General features: G+C 54.8%; 1 protein-coding gene across 2 annotated transcripts in view; it reads right to left on the bottom strand.

Annotated features, from left to right (window-relative positions):
* The window catches only part of KCNQ1 (potassium voltage-gated channel subfamily Q member 1), a 304,912-nt gene that overhangs the window by 164,523 nt on the left and 121,635 nt on the right, over positions 1-18,754 (bottom strand). For both annotated transcript variants that reach the window (XM_044259973.1, XM_044259974.1), the window contains exon 11: positions 1,590-1,710. In XM_044259973.1, coding sequence (XP_044115908.1) covers positions 1,590-1,710 — 121 coding nt within the window. The remainder of the gene's footprint in view (positions 1-1,589; positions 1,711-18,754) is intronic.

Below are 18,754 nucleotides of genomic sequence, written 5' to 3'. Positions count from 1 at the left end.
GGCCTCACCACCCAGCTGCGTTGATGGTGGGTGGCAGCCCTGTCCTTCCCTGGTGGGACTCCGTGTGTGTGTGTGTGTGTTCGAGGGGCTGAGCCATGGCCGAGAGGAAAAAGGAGAAGAGGGGTCAGGAGACAGGACGGGACAGCAGGCCCAGGGAGGCCTAGAGACGGACCCCTGCCTGAGGGTCATGGGTTCCGGCAGGCTCTGAGTGGGCACTGCACCTGTGTGGCACACGACCTCAGCCGCAGAACTCCAACTGTAACCACTCTGTGGTCTCCCGTGCCCTGGGCTCTGAGAAGGCCGGAGCCGAGGCAGTGAGTCGGCGTTCTGCCTGCGGGCACCGGCCTGTCCCTGGCTTCACACCGCCCTCCGCGCACTTACGCAGTGAGCCTGCCTGGTCGTCTCCAGGATGGTGTGGGCCCAGCAGCCCACGCAGGGCCCGGGTCCACAAGGACGAGTTGCCCCTGCTTCCTAGTGAGCTGGCCGGCTTCTTCCAAGCCGGGGAGCACTTACTGGGGGCCCCCTTGCCAGCCACAGGGCGCTGCCCACCTGCCTATGAGCCTGGGGGCCCTGGAAAGCTGGCCGGCGGGTCCTGCCTGATCACAACACCAGCCCGAGACGGTCCCGTCTTTCTCGCATTCCAGCTACGCGACTCTACCAGTCCTGCCCCAGCAGCCAGGACGCCCCGGGACCGGGCTCCCCGCTTCCTCGGTCACCTGCAGGTCAACGGCCCAGGGCCTCACCCCGGCCGAGGCGCGCGCACGGCTCACGACAACACCGAGACCCCGGAGGAACGCCGACGGCCTGCCGAGACCGCCCCGTGTCCGCGGGCGGAGGAGCCCAGTCAGCCTGCGAGCCTGGGACCGGCCGAGAGGCACATCCCAACACGGAGGGCCTCGCCCGGGGGGGCTCCCCCGCAGGGCAGTGGCCGGAACCGGCCCGAGTGCCCGACGGACCCGACGGCTCGCCGTCCACACCGGGTGCCCTGCCGGGAGCACTGACTCCCCTCGCGAGGGATCGCAGCACAGCCGGGCCCTGGGGATCGGCCTGGCAGGGCTGCAAGGCGGGGGAGGACGGGCGTTCGTCCCAGGCCCGCCGTGCCTCGGGGGACGGCCAGCTGGAAGGCGTGGAAAATCAGCCATTTCCTCCACCTGAGGGACAGCAGCACGACTGGCGGGCAGCACTCAGCCTCTGCCCACGGCGGCTCTGGGGTTCTGGGGGAAACGCCGAGAAACAAAGTCGTCTCTCTTTTGGGGGGTGGGGGAGGGGCCAGGGGAGAGAGAAGCAACCTGCTCGGACGCTCGAGGCACAGAAACACGTGGAAAATGATCAGTTCGGTTTTCCATAAGTCAGAACAAGAGGATCGTGTTCCCAGACTTGGCGGGAAATGGCCCCATGTGCCTCCCCAACCCCTCACTCGGGGCCTGGGCACTGGGTGCGGCCCCTAGCAGCAGGGGGCCCCAGGTCACTGAGGGCAGGTGGCGAGCGGAGGCCCCCGGCGAGCAGGCCCGAGCCCCGGCCAGCAGAAGACGGCCCCTCTGAGCCCCAGGCCCCTCCGGCGCGGCCCAGGTGGGCACGTGGGGACTCACTGTGACACGTGGGTGATGGGCGCCAGCAGCGTCTCCCCCTCCAGGTCCAGGTCCTCGGCGAAGCTGTTGGTCCTCATGAAGTGGGCCGGGCTCACCTCCAGCAGCATGGGGCTCTTCCTGGCTGTGGGGAAGGGCGCGGGGCAGCACGTGAGGCCTCTGAAGAAGGCTTGGGGTGTCCGGTGGCCCAGAGCCGGGCTTAGACGCCCACCCCAAGGGGACGGACCTGCAAGCCCTGAGCCTTCCCCCAAACTGATAAGACATCTATCTGCAGGGCTGGGGAGGACTGGGGACGGCTCGTGAAGCTTCCACCCCGAGGATCTGGGCGGCGGGCTGGTGAAAACAGCCCCCACATGCCTGAGGCCTCAAAGACCTGTGACCCCTTCGCAGGGGGAGGACTGCCCGGGCTGGGCGCTGGTGTCCAGGCCTGTCCCCAGGCTCACAGCTGACACTCAGGCCAGTAAAGCGCAGCTGATAAGCACAGGCCAGGGAGACCCTGACTCCTGCCACCATGCTGTCACTCTTGGGCACACACAGAGCCTCGCATTGGGGATGCCCCAAGCTGGTCTCCTGCCCACGAAGAGCCAAAAGCTGGGAGACGGGGGACAGCCACAGAGCCCTGGACTCCACCCCAGGCAGGCCACGGAGCCACACCAGCCACCCAGACCCCAAGGGAGGTGTGGGAATGACCCCGTCCCAACGGCTCGGGTCAGGGTCCCGGGTGCGCCTCAGCAACGGGGCGCGGGTACGCAGTGCTGATAGGAACACCTGCCGTCCCCGCACCGGGCTGACGGGTCTGTCCTCCAGTTAGAGGTCCTGTCGTAAGAGAAGCGAGCGCTCATGTAGAAGGCACAACAAGGCCAAGATCACGAAGGCCGGCCTCCTCCAAGGTCCCCCGGGCCAGCTGCCCAGCGGAGTCGGAGCTTACCGCCCCTGCTCATCGGACCTGCTGACACCAGGTGAGACTCTTTTCATGGACACGTGACTTCCCTGCGCCTCGCGCTGTGCCGCGCTGCCCTCCTCTTCCCGCGGGTGTGCGCGTGCGGACCGGTGTCCGGGCAGCTGGCCGCTGCCCCTGGTTTACACCAGCCTCAGCTCCGCCGCCCCTCGTGCTAGGTGGATGCGGGGCCCTGCTAGCTTGAAGCTACTGCTTTGAGCAATGGCACAGCCCCCATTTGTAGGAGCCCCTGACGCTGGCGCGGGTGAGGGCGGCTTCCCAGGTAGTTGTAAGCATCTTCCCAAGAAGCTGTAGTGATTGGGACAGCGCCAGCACCGTGACTGTGACAGCTTGCCCACGTCCACGCCCAAGCCAGCCCTTGGCGCCCTTCCCCGGGCCTGCCGGGCATGGTGGAGGACGAGGAAGCTGTTTTTCCTTTTCAGCTGAAGGGTTTGTGTGGCTTTCAGAGGCTGTTTGGACTCCCCGTTGCAGAACTGAATTGCCTGTTCGTATCTCTTGCTCATTTTTGCTTCTCAGCTTGTAGGACTTGTTACTGATGAAAGACACTAACCTTTTGTCATGGAAGGTACAGAGATCTTCCCCAGGCTAGTCGCCTTTGAGTATGGTTGTTTTTATCATAGGAAATGTTTTATGCGTCTAAAGTGATACACCTATCTTTTGCTTTATGTAAAAGAAAGATTTTCCCACTGCAAAGGAATACAACTCTCTCCTAAATTTACTTGTGATATAAATGTATGAATGTCGTGTATGTGAATCTTAATACATTTACCATTTATGCCTAACATCCTGGGTGTTCACCAACAATCTGAAAGTGTAAAAGTACCGTCTATAACCTTTTTTAAAGTTTATTTTTGTTTTTATTTATTTTTTATTATATCATATACGATCTTGAGAAGTTAACGTAAAACATCAAATATAAAATTTCTTGAGGAAGACACAGAAGTCTATCTCTGGTCCTTGGGTTTGGCAGTGAGTTTTGAAGTACCACACTACGAGCTCAGTCAGTAGACAAAGAAGTTGACAAGTTGGACTTTATCAAAATTACAGGTATTTGCTCTGCAAAAGGCTCACTGCTGAGGGAAGCAGACATAAGCTCTGGATTGAAGAAGGTGTTTCCACGTCTCCTATTTGCCCAGGGACTTGCGTCTAGAATATATAAAGAACCCTGACAACATGACAGCAGGAAAGCCACCAACCCAGTTTAAGAAATGGATTACAAGTCAGCAGGGGAGAAGATGTTCCGAGTAACACAGCCATGCTGGGAAAGAGCTCGGCGGTGTCTTCTGAGGTTCAGTGTGCACCGGCCATGCAACCGGGCGGTCCTTCTCCCCAATACTAACCCAAGGACATCGAATATGTACGCTCAACAAACCTGTACACGAACACACACAGCCACTTCACTCAAAATCGCCCAAACCTGGCAACAGCCAAGATGTCCCTCCGCAGGTGAGTGGGTAAACAAGCAGTTTTATAGCCACGCAGTGGAGCGCTGCCCGGCAACCAGAAGCCATGAGCCGACAGCTCGTGCGGCAACGTGGCTGACCCACACATGCATTTCGCGAGGCCGTGAAAGAAGCCAGATGTACGGGCTCCGTGTTCTGTGATCCCATTTCTATGACATTCTGGAAAAGGCAGAGCTACCAGGACATAAAACAGATCAATGGTTGCTCGTGCTTGCGGGAGGGGGCGTGTCTGACTTCCCAAGGGTTGCACCAGGGAGTTCCTCGGGCTGCGGAACTTCTCTCTGTGTTGCTCTGTTGGTGGATACGTGAATCCAGGCATTGTCAAAACCCACAGAACCATCTCCCAAGAGTGAATTTTGCTGTATGCAAACCAAAGACAGAAGAGAAAACGTCAGCCAGCCCGCCGCAGGACCCCAGGAATGGAAGCGTCCCGGGACAAGTGAATTCGTGTCACGAACGCATGACGCGGCACCACGGAGCACGGAAAGGACGGGAAGACGGCGGTCCCTGCGGCTCGGGAGGCCGTCTCAGACTGTCATGAACACGGGGCTCTAGTCGGTAATCTCACTTCTCACAGGGAAACTATGGGTCCAACAAGGAAGTACATAAATTATCGATAACGGGAACCAGGTTTCTCACTCTGAGACGCAGTAGCAAAAAGTGTGTCATGGTGGGGGACACAAATGGCCCCCGCAGCGGCGATTTCAGTATGAACCCGTGTTGCTCTTCCTGTAGGCACAGCTACATATGCAGAGACGTGCGTGTCCTTGGCTTGTGGACGCACGCACACTTCCTTGCTCTGCCCGTGGAGAGGCCCCAGAAGCCATAAAGACCCGAGAGCCCCGAGCGACCCCAGGCCCAGATCCTGGTCTCTAAGCACCACCCCGTTTCCGGTTGGAGGAACCCGCGCGCTCTGGCTGAGGACGAGTCTGGGGCCATGGCAGGGCGACGGACGAGGAGCCTGGCGTTACCGTGAGGGGCTCGGAAGGAAGCGAAAGCTCCGAGTGGGTGGGGCGTGTTGAGCAGGCGCAGGAGCCCAAAGGACCCTCGATCCCGGGGTCGAAGCCAGAGCAGTTTGAACCAAGACAAATAACAATTAGTATCAAATTGTAGCTCCAAACCCAAGAATCCCTGAGTTCGTCCTGATAGAAACAAGCGGATAACCGGAAGAGGTACAGATCCCACCGTCCACGGATGAACGCTCAGATCGGTTGGTGGCACTGGCAGCCGACAGGCAGAGTATCTCCCCTCAGATGTCCCTTCGTGGCTGGGGGGTCCTAACGCTGACTCGTTCCCTCCCGGTCGCAGGAGGTGGCACGCCAGGCGCCCCCCCCCCCCCGAGGACAGCAGACTCAGTGACCCGCTCCCCACGAGGCTGTGGAAAGGGGGAGGAGCCGTCGGACACGACCCCGGGGGTCAAGGTTAGCAGCACCAGTGAATCACGTTGCTGTCGTGAACCCCGACGAGATGCGAAGCGCCTCACGTCTGCTCCCGGCACACCCATTAGCCCGGTCTCCCCCGAGGTCCCAGAGGATCCCGACGGCAGGACGCGGACTCCCGGCCAGCATTCCTCCGCAATGCCAAGGTCACAAGAACCGAGCAAAGACCGAGGAGGAGGCGTCACCACTCAGAAAAGGCCTGAAGACGCACTGGATGGAAACGTACCACAGCTGATGGAACAAAGGACTCAGCTACTGCTGAGCCCGGAAAACGAACTAAGCTTTAGCTCCATGCGAGGCGTTGCCGCGACGGTGACTTCTTTTAGCAGTTTCACCACGGTTGTAGCACACTCGCGTGAGGCGCCGGCGTTAGGGGAAGCTGGTAAAAAGTACACAGGGGCCCCTGTATTATTTTGCCTCTCCTGTAAGTCAAAAAAAGCAAAAGCAAAAAAAAAAAAAAAAAAAGACAAAACACAAAAAAACAAAAAATCCAACAACAACCCCACAGCAACCCCAAATCAAAACGAGCAGACAGATCCTGTCTACGACAGTGGATACACTCTTCAGTATCGGATCGGGACGTACAAGAACCCTAAGGAGAGATGGTTAGGCCTCGGTGGCAGCCGTTCAAGAAGATGTAACCTAACCAAGGGGGAGACGGACTTTGCTCCACTTTCTAGAAGACTCAACAGACAAAAGACCCTCCTCCTCGAGCCGTAATAGAAACCCTCCCGTTGGCGTGCGGGCACCTGGCTCCTGACTCTAGACCTGACCTGGAAATGCCATCAACCGAGAGCCGGGCATATTCTCGAAGAGCGGGGAGCTCAGGGCTCTGCTCTACCAGGTGCCCACACCTCGTGCGACGCCGTGCCCCGTGAGACAGCGGCGCCGACAGAGAGACGTGGCGGGCCGGCAGGACAGGGTGGCACATCGGAAAGAGCCTGCACGCACAGGGATGCTCGCCGCGCACCCGCGGTGGCCGGCACAGGGTGGAGAGGGTGACACGGACAAGTGGCTATCCATGTGGGAGACACGTGCCATTGGACCCTCGTGCCGAACACCAAGAACTCATCGTCCGCATTCCCGGGGGTTGAAGACTTACAGAGAAAAGCAAAACTCCGAAGCCTTTAGAACTGATTCTAGAACTGTCTCCATGACCTCAGCGTTTGGAAGGGTTTCCTCAAACTTAAACAATATCCGAGCGGGGAAAGGCTGATGTATGCGACCGCACGCGAGATCCGGGGCTCGGCCGCAAACACGACGGGGAAGGAGGGAAGGACGACCGCGGAGCGAGTGCGCGGCGTAGCAAGAAGCCCCGCGGGTCCCCTGGGAAAACAGGGAGCGCGTGCGGAGCAGCGGAGCGGACCAGACAGCAGCAGAGAAGGACCCTGTGGCCCAAGGACACGTGTGAAGGCGTCGCACCCACCTGGCATCAGGCACCGTGGGGAGCGCGTGGCCCGTGGGGGAGAGGGGCTGACTTCCAGCAGGAAACTGCACAGACATGACTTAGTCACACCCGGGAGAAGGGCTCTGAGTGACGGGCTCTCTGCCCGTGACATTCCCCGAGAGCCCAGGAGAGTGACCGGAAAGCTGGGAAGGAGGCGAGGACAGTCAACAGCTCCCAGGCCTGGGAGCTGGCGAGAGCCCCGGGGCCGAGACTCCGGTGCCCTGGGTTATGTTACACAGTTGTCAAGTGACAGAGCCGAAACCCCGTCCAGGATTCAGATGTTCTTTCAAAAAAAAAAAAAGAAGGAAAGGAGAAAGAACACAAATACATATTTTTATGTCTGCATCACTTGTCTACGGGAGGAGAGAAGGGCAGAGCGGGGCTGGGCCAGTGGGGCCGCTGAGCACCCGGGAGGATGAGTGTCCTCTCCAGAGCGGGGCCGGGGGCGGCGGGGGCTACCTGACCCCTGAGAAAGGCCCAGCCCTGGTGTTTTAGGAAATTAAACTGCACATCAGTTGCCGGCCCGGAGCGGGTGGGGCCTGCACCTGCCGGAGAGGAACGTGGGCCGTTTGGTTTAATCCTGGGAACGGCACGAGGGGCCCGAGGCGAGGGGCAGAGGGCTTCCAGGCTTCCACAGGTGTGTTTTTCCGAACCAAAGGAACGGGCTGCTCTGCCCGTGTCTGTGTCAGAGACCCATCCCCCACTGGTCGCAGGCCACTGCTGGCTGGGGGCGGGGGTGAGGGGAGGGGTGCAGCCCACCCCCCTGACTCCTGCCACTGCCACAGCTGCGGCGGCAGACACAGCGGCACGCTGCCCCCTTCAGGCACGGGCTCGGGGGCAGGTGGCCCCAGGAGAGCGGGCTTGTCGCCCCTACCGCCAAGGAGCTTGAGATGGGACCAGACAAGCAGCACCCCGGCCCCCCGGCTTCGGAGCAGGCTGGGCCCATGCGCACAGGAACCGCTGCCGGGACAGCTCTTGCTGGATACCCCCCAGCACGAGCGCTCCGTGTCCCAGTGACCGGGAAGTCACACTTGCGATAAGACGGCCCCGTGTTCTGATGCTTTCATCCCTTGGCTGCCTTGGCCTTGTTACGGCCAGAAGCCGGGCCTCAGTTTTCAGGGCAGAACAAAACGATTTTGTTTTCTAGGAAAGTGGGAGGTCTGCGAAGGCGAGTGTGGCCTCTGGCGTGGCGGCCAGCACAGCTGGCCACTCCGGCTGCCACGCCTCGCCCCCTCCGGAGCAGAACCGACCAGAACCGACCAGAACCGACCAGCCCAGCAGCGTCCTCCCCAGCCGGCAGCCCTGCTCCAGAGGGCAATTTCAAGTTCCTTTTAAAAAAAAAATACGGACACAGAAAAAAGACTGAAAGGAAGTAGACCAAAATGGTAACCGTGTGTGGGTTTGGGTGAAGAAATGGTGGGTGGTTTCTGTGTCCTTCCTGCTCTCGCCGTGTTTTCTAGTAGTGACGACACCTGCACACGTCAGGGAGGCAGCTGGGTGTGGGAGGCTCCCACCCTGCGCCCTTCCGTCCCGCCCCCCAGGAGCGCCCCCTTGGGGTCCCAAGCCCTGGCCCGCCCCATATGTGCCTGAGGCTTCCTTCCCAGCCGTGGGGCCCACACGTCCCTTGGCTCCCAACGTGGCCCGCATGTTGACATGGCGAGGCCAGGTCAACCCTGACGCCGGGACGTGCCCACTGCCCCGAGATGCAGGAGGGGGCCTCCCGTTCCCCCTTGCGGCTTCAAGGGTGACCCCATGCCATTGTCACAGTGGCCCCACAGCTTCCATCCCTGCTTCTAGATGAGCAGACGGGGGTTCAGAGAGGGCGAAACCTTGTGCCCGGGGTCCCACAGACGGGTTGGGGCCTCCAGGAGCAAGTCAGATCCACGGCCAGGCTGCAGTCCGCACCCCTGATCCTGGCCCCATGGCCCCTTGCCCCCCACCCGGGAACAGTCTCCCTGGTAACGTCCCCACCACACCTCATGACTGATTCAAATCCTGGGTAATCCCCCAGGTGTAACCCGAGTCCTCCGAGTCCTCCGCAGAGCCCTCCCGCCTGCGGCTGGCGGTGAGGCGCCGGCTCCTGGGTGCCTGGCAGGACCTTTCTTCTCACCTCCGCCTCGGCCCTCCGGGCTCGGGCCCAGGCACACTCCCCGGGCCAGCCCGTCCCATGGGGATGAGCAGAAGCTGCCCCTGTCCTTCCGGAGTCAGAGCCCCCTCGCCACCCCCCCCCCCCAAGAAATCCAGCCCTCTTGGCGGATTTGCCAAGGGCCTGCAGATCCAGCACCGTGAGCGGGAACCCCCTCCCCAGGGCATCCGGACAGCTGCAGCCAGGCCCTGCGTGACATCGCTGAGCCGCGGCCCCGGGCCCGTGCCAGCTGCCTGTGCCCGGCTCACAGACCCCGAGCCAGCGCGGCCGCCACCTGTGTCTGTGCTCAGAGGCGAGAAGTAAGGAGCATGGACAGAAAGTGTCAAAGCCGTTCCCACCACAGCTGCCAGGAACAGGGGCGCGCAGCCGAGTGAGAATGTATGTCCACAGCTGGTCCCCGGGTCTGCGAGGAAAATACCTTGCTTGAGGGGACACCTGTTGTTTTCGCCCGCCCGGCGGCCAGGCCTGGCTCTGGGAAGGGCTCCTTCAGTTGCCCTCTGGAAGCCGCGCCTTCCCCACGCCCCGGGCTGCAGGGGTCAGGCACCCTGTGCCCCGTCAGGCTATCCTCAGAAGGGGCCCATGGCCTGGGTCTGAGGAGGGTTCGTGCCCTGGTCGGGGCCAATGGGAGCCAGGCCCCAGCCTCTGGCAGGGACAATGGGGGAAAGAGACGACCTCTGTGTGCTATGTGCTCGCCGAGCCAGTGTCCATCTTGTCCCCTTGGGAAGGGGCTGCCTAAGGCTACAACCTTCCCGGTCCCCATCCCTGGGTACGGTGGGTGGGGGGAGAGGGAGAGCAGAGTGGGGAGCCAGGCGGGGGGGCAGACCACAGGAGGCGGAGAGTAGAACAAGCGAGATCATCCCAGCCCCGGGTCCAGCTGTGTCTGAAACAGCTGGGTCCAGACGCACGAGCCAAAAAAGGTCCCTTTTGTGCTTCGGCTCACTTGGGTTTGGGGTTCCGTCATTTGTTACCAGGACAGTCTCCTCAGGAATGTGCGTGACAAACAGGGCTGAGGCATGAGCCGAAGGGAGGGGTCTGGGGAGTTGAGGTCCCAGGAGAGCTCAAGCAGGCGCAGGGCAGAGGGGACCAGGGGGCTCCCAAGAGCTGGTGGCTGGCCTCATCCTGCTGGGACGCCCGCCCGCCCTCTCCACCCCTCCCGTGAGGCCCCGTCCGTGCCCCTCGTGCCGGGATGCCTGGCACTGACCGTGGGAGACCTCGGGCCTTCTGTTCTGTCAGGGATGTGCAGCTGGAGTTGACGTGGGCAGAGCGGCCACCTGGGCGTCGAGGGCCGAGACGGCCTTGAGAGTCCTGGCCGGTCCCAGGGAGCCAGAATGAGGGGCATGGAGGACCCTCGCCCCACATCTCCCCTCACAGTGGGGCTCCCAGGCCCCTGCACACACGGGCCGCGCACCTGAGGTTAGGGTCTGCACCGTGGGGGCGCCGGGGAGGACGGGCGGCCACTGCGCCGGGACGGGGTCAGCCCCAAGTGCGCATGGGAAGCAGAAAGGGAGTGACACAGCCACCCACATAACTGCGACCCTCTGGGGCCCCCGTGCTCCAGGAGGCCCTGTCCGAGCCTCCCGAGACACGGTTCCAGGGGCCGGTTCCCGGCAGCGCCGACGTGCAATGGAATTGGGGCTAAGCACGGCCTCCTCCAAGAGCTGAGCTCACAGGACGTTCCCAAGAAACCTCTGGAGAGGTGGGGAGGAAAGTTTCTGGAGGTCTTTGGATGAAGAAAACAAAAAAGTGGCCTTGATTTTCAAGGCAAAATTACAGAGGAAGAAAAAAATGTTTTTAATCTAATTAAGAGCGATCTTTCACCTTCATCACAACATCGCGGCAACGGGCCAGGGCCTCACTTCACACAATAATCAGAGCAATTAGCGAGGGAGAAGCCTTGGAAACCGGTGCAGATGTTCTCAGAATGTTTAATGGGGAAATGAGTTGCAGGCCTCGTTCTCAGCATCCGGCTCCAGGCCCTGGCTACCCGCTCCAGACATCTGCTGGGGCCCCGCCCCCAGGCCCCGAGGGCACGGGCTTGAGAAACGCACGTCCCTTCCCAGGCCGCCTCCCAGCCAGGCCAGATCTGGGGCTGAGAGGCTCCCCATGGCTCCCCAAGCTGGAGCCTGGACACAGTCAGAGCCACCCCAGAGCTGGGGGGAGGCTTAACGTCAAAATTATGTTAACAACTGATGTCAAAAATAATCAACTCAGCCTGGCTCCCCCACCCGGTCCCTGCTGGCTGCGGGAGGGCCGGGAGGCAGGGAGAGGGCAGGGGGCCCCGAGGGGAGCTCGGCGACGGCCGCCCCCCACCCCCAAACCCCAAGTTCACACAGACCCCACCGCGTCGTGAAAAGACACAGTGCTTCTGCCCACGATGGCCGCGGGGGCCCTACTCTGACGCCGCCAGCCTCTTTGTGGGCCCAGGAGTCCAACTGGTTGAACACGAGGCATTTCCAATCATCGGAGAACACGCGGAGAAACAAGATGGTGCTTTACCTAAGAACCAGTCGGTTCTGGAGAGGAGGAGGCACAGGGCTGATGTTCTCGAAGCCCGAGTGGGCCAGGCAGCTCGGCAGAGCTTCCCGGAGGGGACACAGCAGTAAACGACACACCCCATCCCTGCACTCTGGGACCTGCCAGCTGCTTCTGTGAGCACGGTCTCTGACCTCGGGGCGTGCGCAGCCACTCCCAGGCCTGGCCAGCAGTGAGAGTGGGGTGGACCCCCGTCAGGGCAGCACCAGCTCCCCAGCAGAGAGAGCAGTACCACAGCCCCCTTAGCAGCTGGTGGGGCCGCTCTGGGGAGTGCTCTGTGTGGCTTCCCCGCTGCCCGGCGCGGGGCTCACCCGCACGAGGGGTCCTGTATCGGGCTCCGTATCCAGTGGTACTGACCTAAGACACGGTGACAGGAAGCCACTGGAGCAGTTTAAGTAGGAGAGCAGCAGGGTCGTCCTCCTGGTTGACAGAATTCCCCGGCTGCCGTGTGAAGAACAGAGGGGAAGAGGCAGGGATGGAAACCAAATGACCAGTGAAGAGGGCAGGCCAGCCACCCAGGCAGACAGAGCAGCGTGGCCTGGGAAGGGGGCTGGAGGGGAGGCCAGGGGTGGGCAAGGTCCGGAGAGCTGGCAGAAGGTGCTGATGGGTTGGACGGGCACATGAAGGACAAGGCCTCTAGAAGGCCTCCAGCCAGGCCCAGAGACCAGCGGCGCGCTGCACCCTGAACCTCTGGCTTCAGACCTCCCCTGAACTCTAACACCGAGAAGTGCAGGTGAACCCACAGACAGCGGGTGCCTCCAGCGGCACGAGGAGACAGAGTGCCGTGGCCTTCCGATCACCTTGTGAGTGTAGAAATGAGCCAGATCCGATCAGCACTCTGACCACCTTCCACCCCTGACAGCTTACGGCTACGGAGTCAGGAGATGGTCGTTTAAGAGGTTCTGTCAAAAGACAGGAGGAAAGAAAGTGAGCTCGGCAACAACAGGCGTTTGGAACTCCAAGGACCCTCCCTTCGTGGGGGTGTTGAAAAATCAAGCCCAGACTGGTCAGAACTAGAGAGCAGTCAGGAAAGAGACCATGGAAAAGTGGTAGGGGTGTGGGGGCATTTCCACTTGCCCTTGAAACGCCCCGACCCCTGCTTGGCAGCGCTCATTCCCAGTGTGGGACCCTGATCCTTGGTTCCCAAAGGAGCAGAGACGTGAAAGCTGATGGGCATTCCTTGAAAACACCGGGAAGGAGCCCAACAAATTCCAGTCCCTGCAGGGAGGTTGTCACTGAGGTACACAGTGGGGCACGGGCAGCCTCGGAAGAAAAGTTGAGAAATCGTTCTGTCTGGAAACCAGGTCTGAGAAGGCTGAGCTCATGCCTGGGGCAGGATGCATGCGCTGAAAAGTCCCCAGAACACATGAAGCGTTCCCCTCCCACTGAGCTTTCTGCCCACCCTGAACAGGAAGCGAAGGCTAAGACAGAGTTGTGAACAGCCAGGACAAAGGTCCTGTTGCTCTAGCACAGATAAAAGAATTCTTTTATTTATTTTCTTCTCCCCCCCTTCTCCCTCTGTTTTCCTGACCCCTGGCACCCAAGGAACCTTTTGTCAAAATGCCAACTGAACGTGAGCTTAAGGACCGTCAGGCACCAAACATGCACCAAACAACGCACCAAACAGCGTTCACAGATGTCACAGAGACAGGTTAGATGTCACTAAGCAGCTGTAGCCCACAGGAAGACAAAAACGGTGTTAAGGAAGAGAAAGAATCTGACATCGGGGGTTACTGCATGTCGTGTGTGGAATATCCCACTGTCAACAAAAAGGGAGGAAACATGAAAAGAAACAAGAGGACGGCTCGCTCACGAAAGAAATGAGCCAATAATGTTCCTGAGGAGGCACAGACACTGAACGGACTAGACAGAGACTTTCAGTCCATTTTCCCAGATACGCCCAGAACTGAAGGAAATTGTGGGCAGTGCAGTGAAGGAAACCAGGAGAACAAATGAACAAATAGAGAATATGAAGGAAGACCCATTAAACAGAAATTCTGCAACTGCAAAGCATAATACCTGAAATGAGAACTCAGCAGAGGTTTCATTAGCATATCTGAACAGGCAGAAGAATCGGTGAACATGGAGATTCGTCAATCAGTGGAAATTATCCAGTCTAAGGAACAGAAGGAAAAATAATCTGAAGGAGTAAGGAGGAAGCAGCCCGTTAAGACCTACGGGACCCCATCAAGCATACCAAGAAATCCATAATTGGAATCCTAGAAGGAGAGGTGAGAAAGGGCCAGGAAGAATATTAGAGAATTCTTAGTTAGCAACTTCCAAAGTTCTTGAAAGCATGTGATCTACACCTCCAGGAAGCTCAGTGATCTCCAAGGAGCACATCATAATCAAATGGTTAAAAGACAAAGAACCGTGGAAAGAGTGAGAGAAACGACTGGTCACGTACAGGAACACACAGTAAGACTGACCCAGGTTTCTCTCCAGAAACCATGGAGGTCAGAAGGGAGTGGGATGGCATCCTTGAAGTGCTAAAAGGAAAACGAGTGGAGAGTTTTTATATCTATTAAATTATTTTTCCACAATAAAGGGGCACTACTGTGCACCTGAAACTAGTATAAGACTGTGTATTAACTACACCAGAATTAAAACAAAATTAAATAAGAAACAAAAAAGGGAAAAGGAAGATATTCCCAGAGAAAAGCTGAGGAAGTTCATCACTACAGACCTACACTACAAAAATGCCGAAGAGAGTTCTTCAGGCCAAAGCAGGACACTAGAAATTTACTCAAAGTCCTACAAAGAAATAAAGAATTCCAGAAAAGGTAACTGCATGGGGAAGCATAAACACACCTTTAGTTTGTAACTCCCCTTTATTTCCTACAAAAAAACAAATACCTAAAACAACAATTACACATCGGTGTCACTGAGTTGTGACAACATAAGGCTAGTTCTACGGAAACTTGGTTTTGTATGCCATTGAAGCTGCTGGTGTCAGTTCAAACTGGAGTTCTATAAGTTTAGGCTATTAAATGCAACCCTCATGGTAACAAGAAAATAATTTAAAAATATACATAACAGGACCAAGAAGAGGATAATTGTACCCCACTAAAAAAATCAGTTAAACACAAGACAAGGTAGTAGAAGAAAAGAGAAACAAACAGAGGTATAAGATATACAACAAAAATAGCAAAATGGCCACCCTTCCTGGCCAGAATTACACTAAATGTAAAGGGTTACATTCTTCAATCAAAAGAGATTGGCAGAATGGATAAAAAGAAATTATACAACTTATATTGCGTACAGGATACTCCTTTTAGATGTAAAGATGCAAATAGACTGAAAGTGAAAGAATGAGAAATGATCTTCTACGGAATGAGTATCCAGCAGAGAACTGGGGTGGGTGTGCTGATGCCAGGGAAACAGACTTTAGGTCAAAAATGGCTATAGAAGACAAAAAAGGACACTAGATACTGAGGGAAGAAGAAGGTCATGAAGGAGACCCAGCAACTACAAACACATCTACTTTGAACAACAGACTTCCCCAATACATGAAGCCAAATGGACAGAATCGAGGGGAGACACTGATAGTTCTGTACCAATAGTTGCAGAGTTCAGTACCTCATACTCAGTAACTGGGTGGAACAGCCAGACAGAAGAGCAACAGGGAAAGAGAAAACCTATAGAGCAACACTATAAACCAACTAAACGTTGCAAACATATAGAGGGTACTCTACCCTGCAACAGCAGAACATGCATTCTTCTCAAGTTCACGTGGAACAGTCTCCAAGGTAGATCACAGGTTAGGTCACAAAGCAGTCTCAGTAGATTTCAAAAGTTAAATCATATGAAGTATCTTCTCCAACCAAAATGGAAGGAGGCTAGAAATCAATAATAAAAGGAAAATGAACAAATACGTGGAAATTAAGGGACTCCAACACTCTTTAAAAACTAGTGGATCTCTCTCTCTGCCTGCCTCTCTGCCTACTTGTGATCTCTCTCTGTCAAATAAATAAATAAAATCTTAAAAAAAAAAAAAAAACTAGTGGATCAAAGAAGACCTCATAAGGGAAATTAGAAAATACTTTGAGAGGAATGAAAATGAAAACACAACATACCCAGACATGGATGCGATGAAAGAAGTGCTTGGGGAAAATTCTACCTGCAAAGTTGCACACTGAGAAGGAAAAAAAAACCTCCAATAACCTAACGTTATAGCTTAGGGAGCTAGAAGAGAAAAATAAAGTAAACCCAAAGTTAGCAGAAAGAAAGAAATAGTAAGTATGAGACTGGTGAGAGATGCAAGAAAATAGGAAAACAAAATACTCAAAAAAAAGAAGTTGGCTTTTTTGAAATGACCAATAAAATTGACAGACTTTTAGCTAAAATGACTAAGAAAAGAATTAGAGACAATGCATATAAATAGTAAACAAAAGTGGGAATATTATGCTTGACCTTACAGAATTAAAGAGAATTATAAGACAATACTATGAAAAGTCGTGCTTCAAGAAATTGGATCACTTACATGGAATAAACAAACTCTTAGAAACACACAAGTACAAAAACTGACTCAAGAAGAAACAGAAATTCTGAACAGATATACAACAAGTAAAAAGTTTGAATCAGTTATGAATGCGCTACTAAGGAAGAGAAGTCGAGGAACTGATGGCTTCGCTGGTGAATTACATCAAACATTTAAAGATGAATTAACACCAATTCTTAAACTAACAAAAAAGAAGGCAAGGAGACACTTCACTCTACATTCTATAAAACTAGTATTACTCTGCTACCAAAGCCAAACAAGTACACCACATAAATGCTAGATACCAATATCCTTAGAGATGCAAAACCCCTCAACAAAATGCCAGTAAACCAAATCTAGTGGCATATTAAGAAGATTATGCGCCATGGCCAAGTGGGATTTATCTCAAGAATGGAGGGCGGATTCGACACAAGAAAAATCAATCAATGTAAGATATTGCATTGACAGAAAAAGGAAAAAACCCCACAGGAGCACCTCAAAGGCAGAAATGAATACCCAGTGGCCTTTCAGGATAAAAATTCCTAGAAAAATAGGAATAGAAGGGAACTTCCTCAACATGATAAAGAACATTTCTGGAAAACCCACAGCTACCTCATACTCAATGGCGAAAAGACTGAAAACTTGCTTCTTCAAGACAGGAACTGGGTGAGAATGCCTGTGTTCACCACAGCTTTTCGGCAATGTAAGGAAAGGTTTAGCTATAGCAATCCAGCAAAAAAAAACAAACAAAAAAACAAAACCACAAAAATTAAAAAAATGAAAATCATCTATTTTGGAAAAGAAGAAGTAAAATTATTTTTATTCACAGATGACATAATCCTATACATAGAAAACCCCAAGGAATCTTCAAAAGAAAAAAACGAAAGAAAAACCACTACTGGAGCTACTAAGTGAGTTCAGTGAAGTCACAGGGCACATGGTCAAGAACACAAGAAATCGTGTATTTCTATCTGCCAGCAGTGAGCGATCTGAGAAGGAAAATGATTTTTCAGTCCCATTTACAACAGCATCCATGGTCATGGCCTGGAAGGTTTAGTATTTTCATGATGACAGTATGACCCGTGATCTACAGATTCAGTGCAATCCCTGCCAACATTCTCATGGCCTTTTTAAAAAAACAGAGATGGAAAAACTGATCCTAGAGTGTTCATGGAATTGCAAGGGGCCTGAATTGCTGAGACAGTGTTGAAAAGAAAGGTGGAAGGCTCACATAGTCCACTCTCGAAACTCACAGGGAGCTACAGCAGTCGTGACAGTGTGGTCGTGACGTAAGGACAGACGTGCAGACCAATGGACAGACTGGACCCACAAGAAATAAACCCTCACATTCATGGACAACGGACAACTGATACAACAGGGTGTCGCGACTATCCAGCCGGAAGGAACAGTGTCTTTGACAAACGGCGCTGGGACAAGTCGGTGAAAGAATGAAGCCAGACCCCATCCTCACACCATGTGCAACGGCAAAGTACAGCTGATACACAAACGTAAGAGCGAAACCACGAGTTTCTCAGAAGAAGACATGGGGTAAATCATACGAACTTGGATCTGGCAATAAATTGCCAGATATAAACAACAGCCACATCTAAATGTTACCAGACTGCTTGTCGTTAAAACAGTCAGTTGTGAGAATATCCCTTCATTAAGAAATAAAGGATAGAATCTTAAAGATAAAAAATGGGGGGGGCGCCTGGGTGGCTCAGTGGGTTAAAGCCTCTGCTTTCATCTTGGGTCCTGGTCCCAGGGTCCTGGGATCGAGCCCCGCATCAGGCTCTCTGCTGCGGGGAGCCTGCTTCCTCCTCTCTCTCTGCCTGCCTCTCCGCCTACTTGTGATCTCTGCCTGTCAAATAAATAAATAAAATCTTAAAAAAATAAAAGAAATAGAGGAGGCACAGAAGACTTCAAAGAAGCAGAGACATAAAGTAGTAAAACGACAGAGGCTATGGCTCATGGAAGCGTTCATGTCGCTGAAGTCTCTGAAGAGGGAAGTAAAAATAATACAACAGAAATAATATTTAAAACCTTATCTAAGGAAATTTCTAGAAATACAATAAAATCTAATTCTTGTGGGGCACCCAGGTAGCTCAGTGGGTGAAGTGTCTGCCTTCAACCCAGGTCATGATCTCGGGGTCCTGGGATCGAGCCCCACATCGGGCTCCGTGCTCCTTCCCCTCCCTCTGCCGCAGCTCATGTGCTCTCTCTCTCTCGCTCGCTCATTCTGTCTCTCAAATAAATAAAATCCTAAGAACAAACAAACAAAAAACTAACACCTGCACTTCTGGTTCCATGTGGGTACCAGGGAATTTATCTAGAATAATCTATTTTGAGACGTTTCCAAGCAAAACTGTAAGACTTTACAAGTAAAGAAGATGACCTCCAAGCAGAAGGATGAAGTAAGTTCTGGAGGCCAGAGGAGCACGCTGGCAACAGACTTATCAAAAACAGGACAGAAAGCAAGACAAAGTAGAACAACATCTTCAAAAAATGTAAGGAAGTGCATACCACGGATTTTCTAACTCAGCCGAGCTGACCTTCCTACACGACAGCAATGGAAAAGCAAACTTACGTGTGCACGCGTGTCCTTGCGCAGGAGCTTCCCGGGGAGGAGCTGTGTGCCACCTCTCGAACGGGGGGAAGCTCTGGCGAGGGCAGTGGTAAGGAAAGATACTTCTATTCAATTGC

This window comes from Neovison vison, chromosome 7 (assembly GCF_020171115.1).
Source record: "Neovison vison isolate M4711 chromosome 7, ASM_NN_V1, whole genome shotgun sequence".
Classification (NCBI taxonomy): domain Eukaryota; kingdom Metazoa; phylum Chordata; class Mammalia; order Carnivora; family Mustelidae; genus Neogale; species Neogale vison.
The sequence above is the reverse complement of the archived record's forward strand: the minus strand, read 5'-3'. Positions and strand labels throughout refer to the sequence as shown.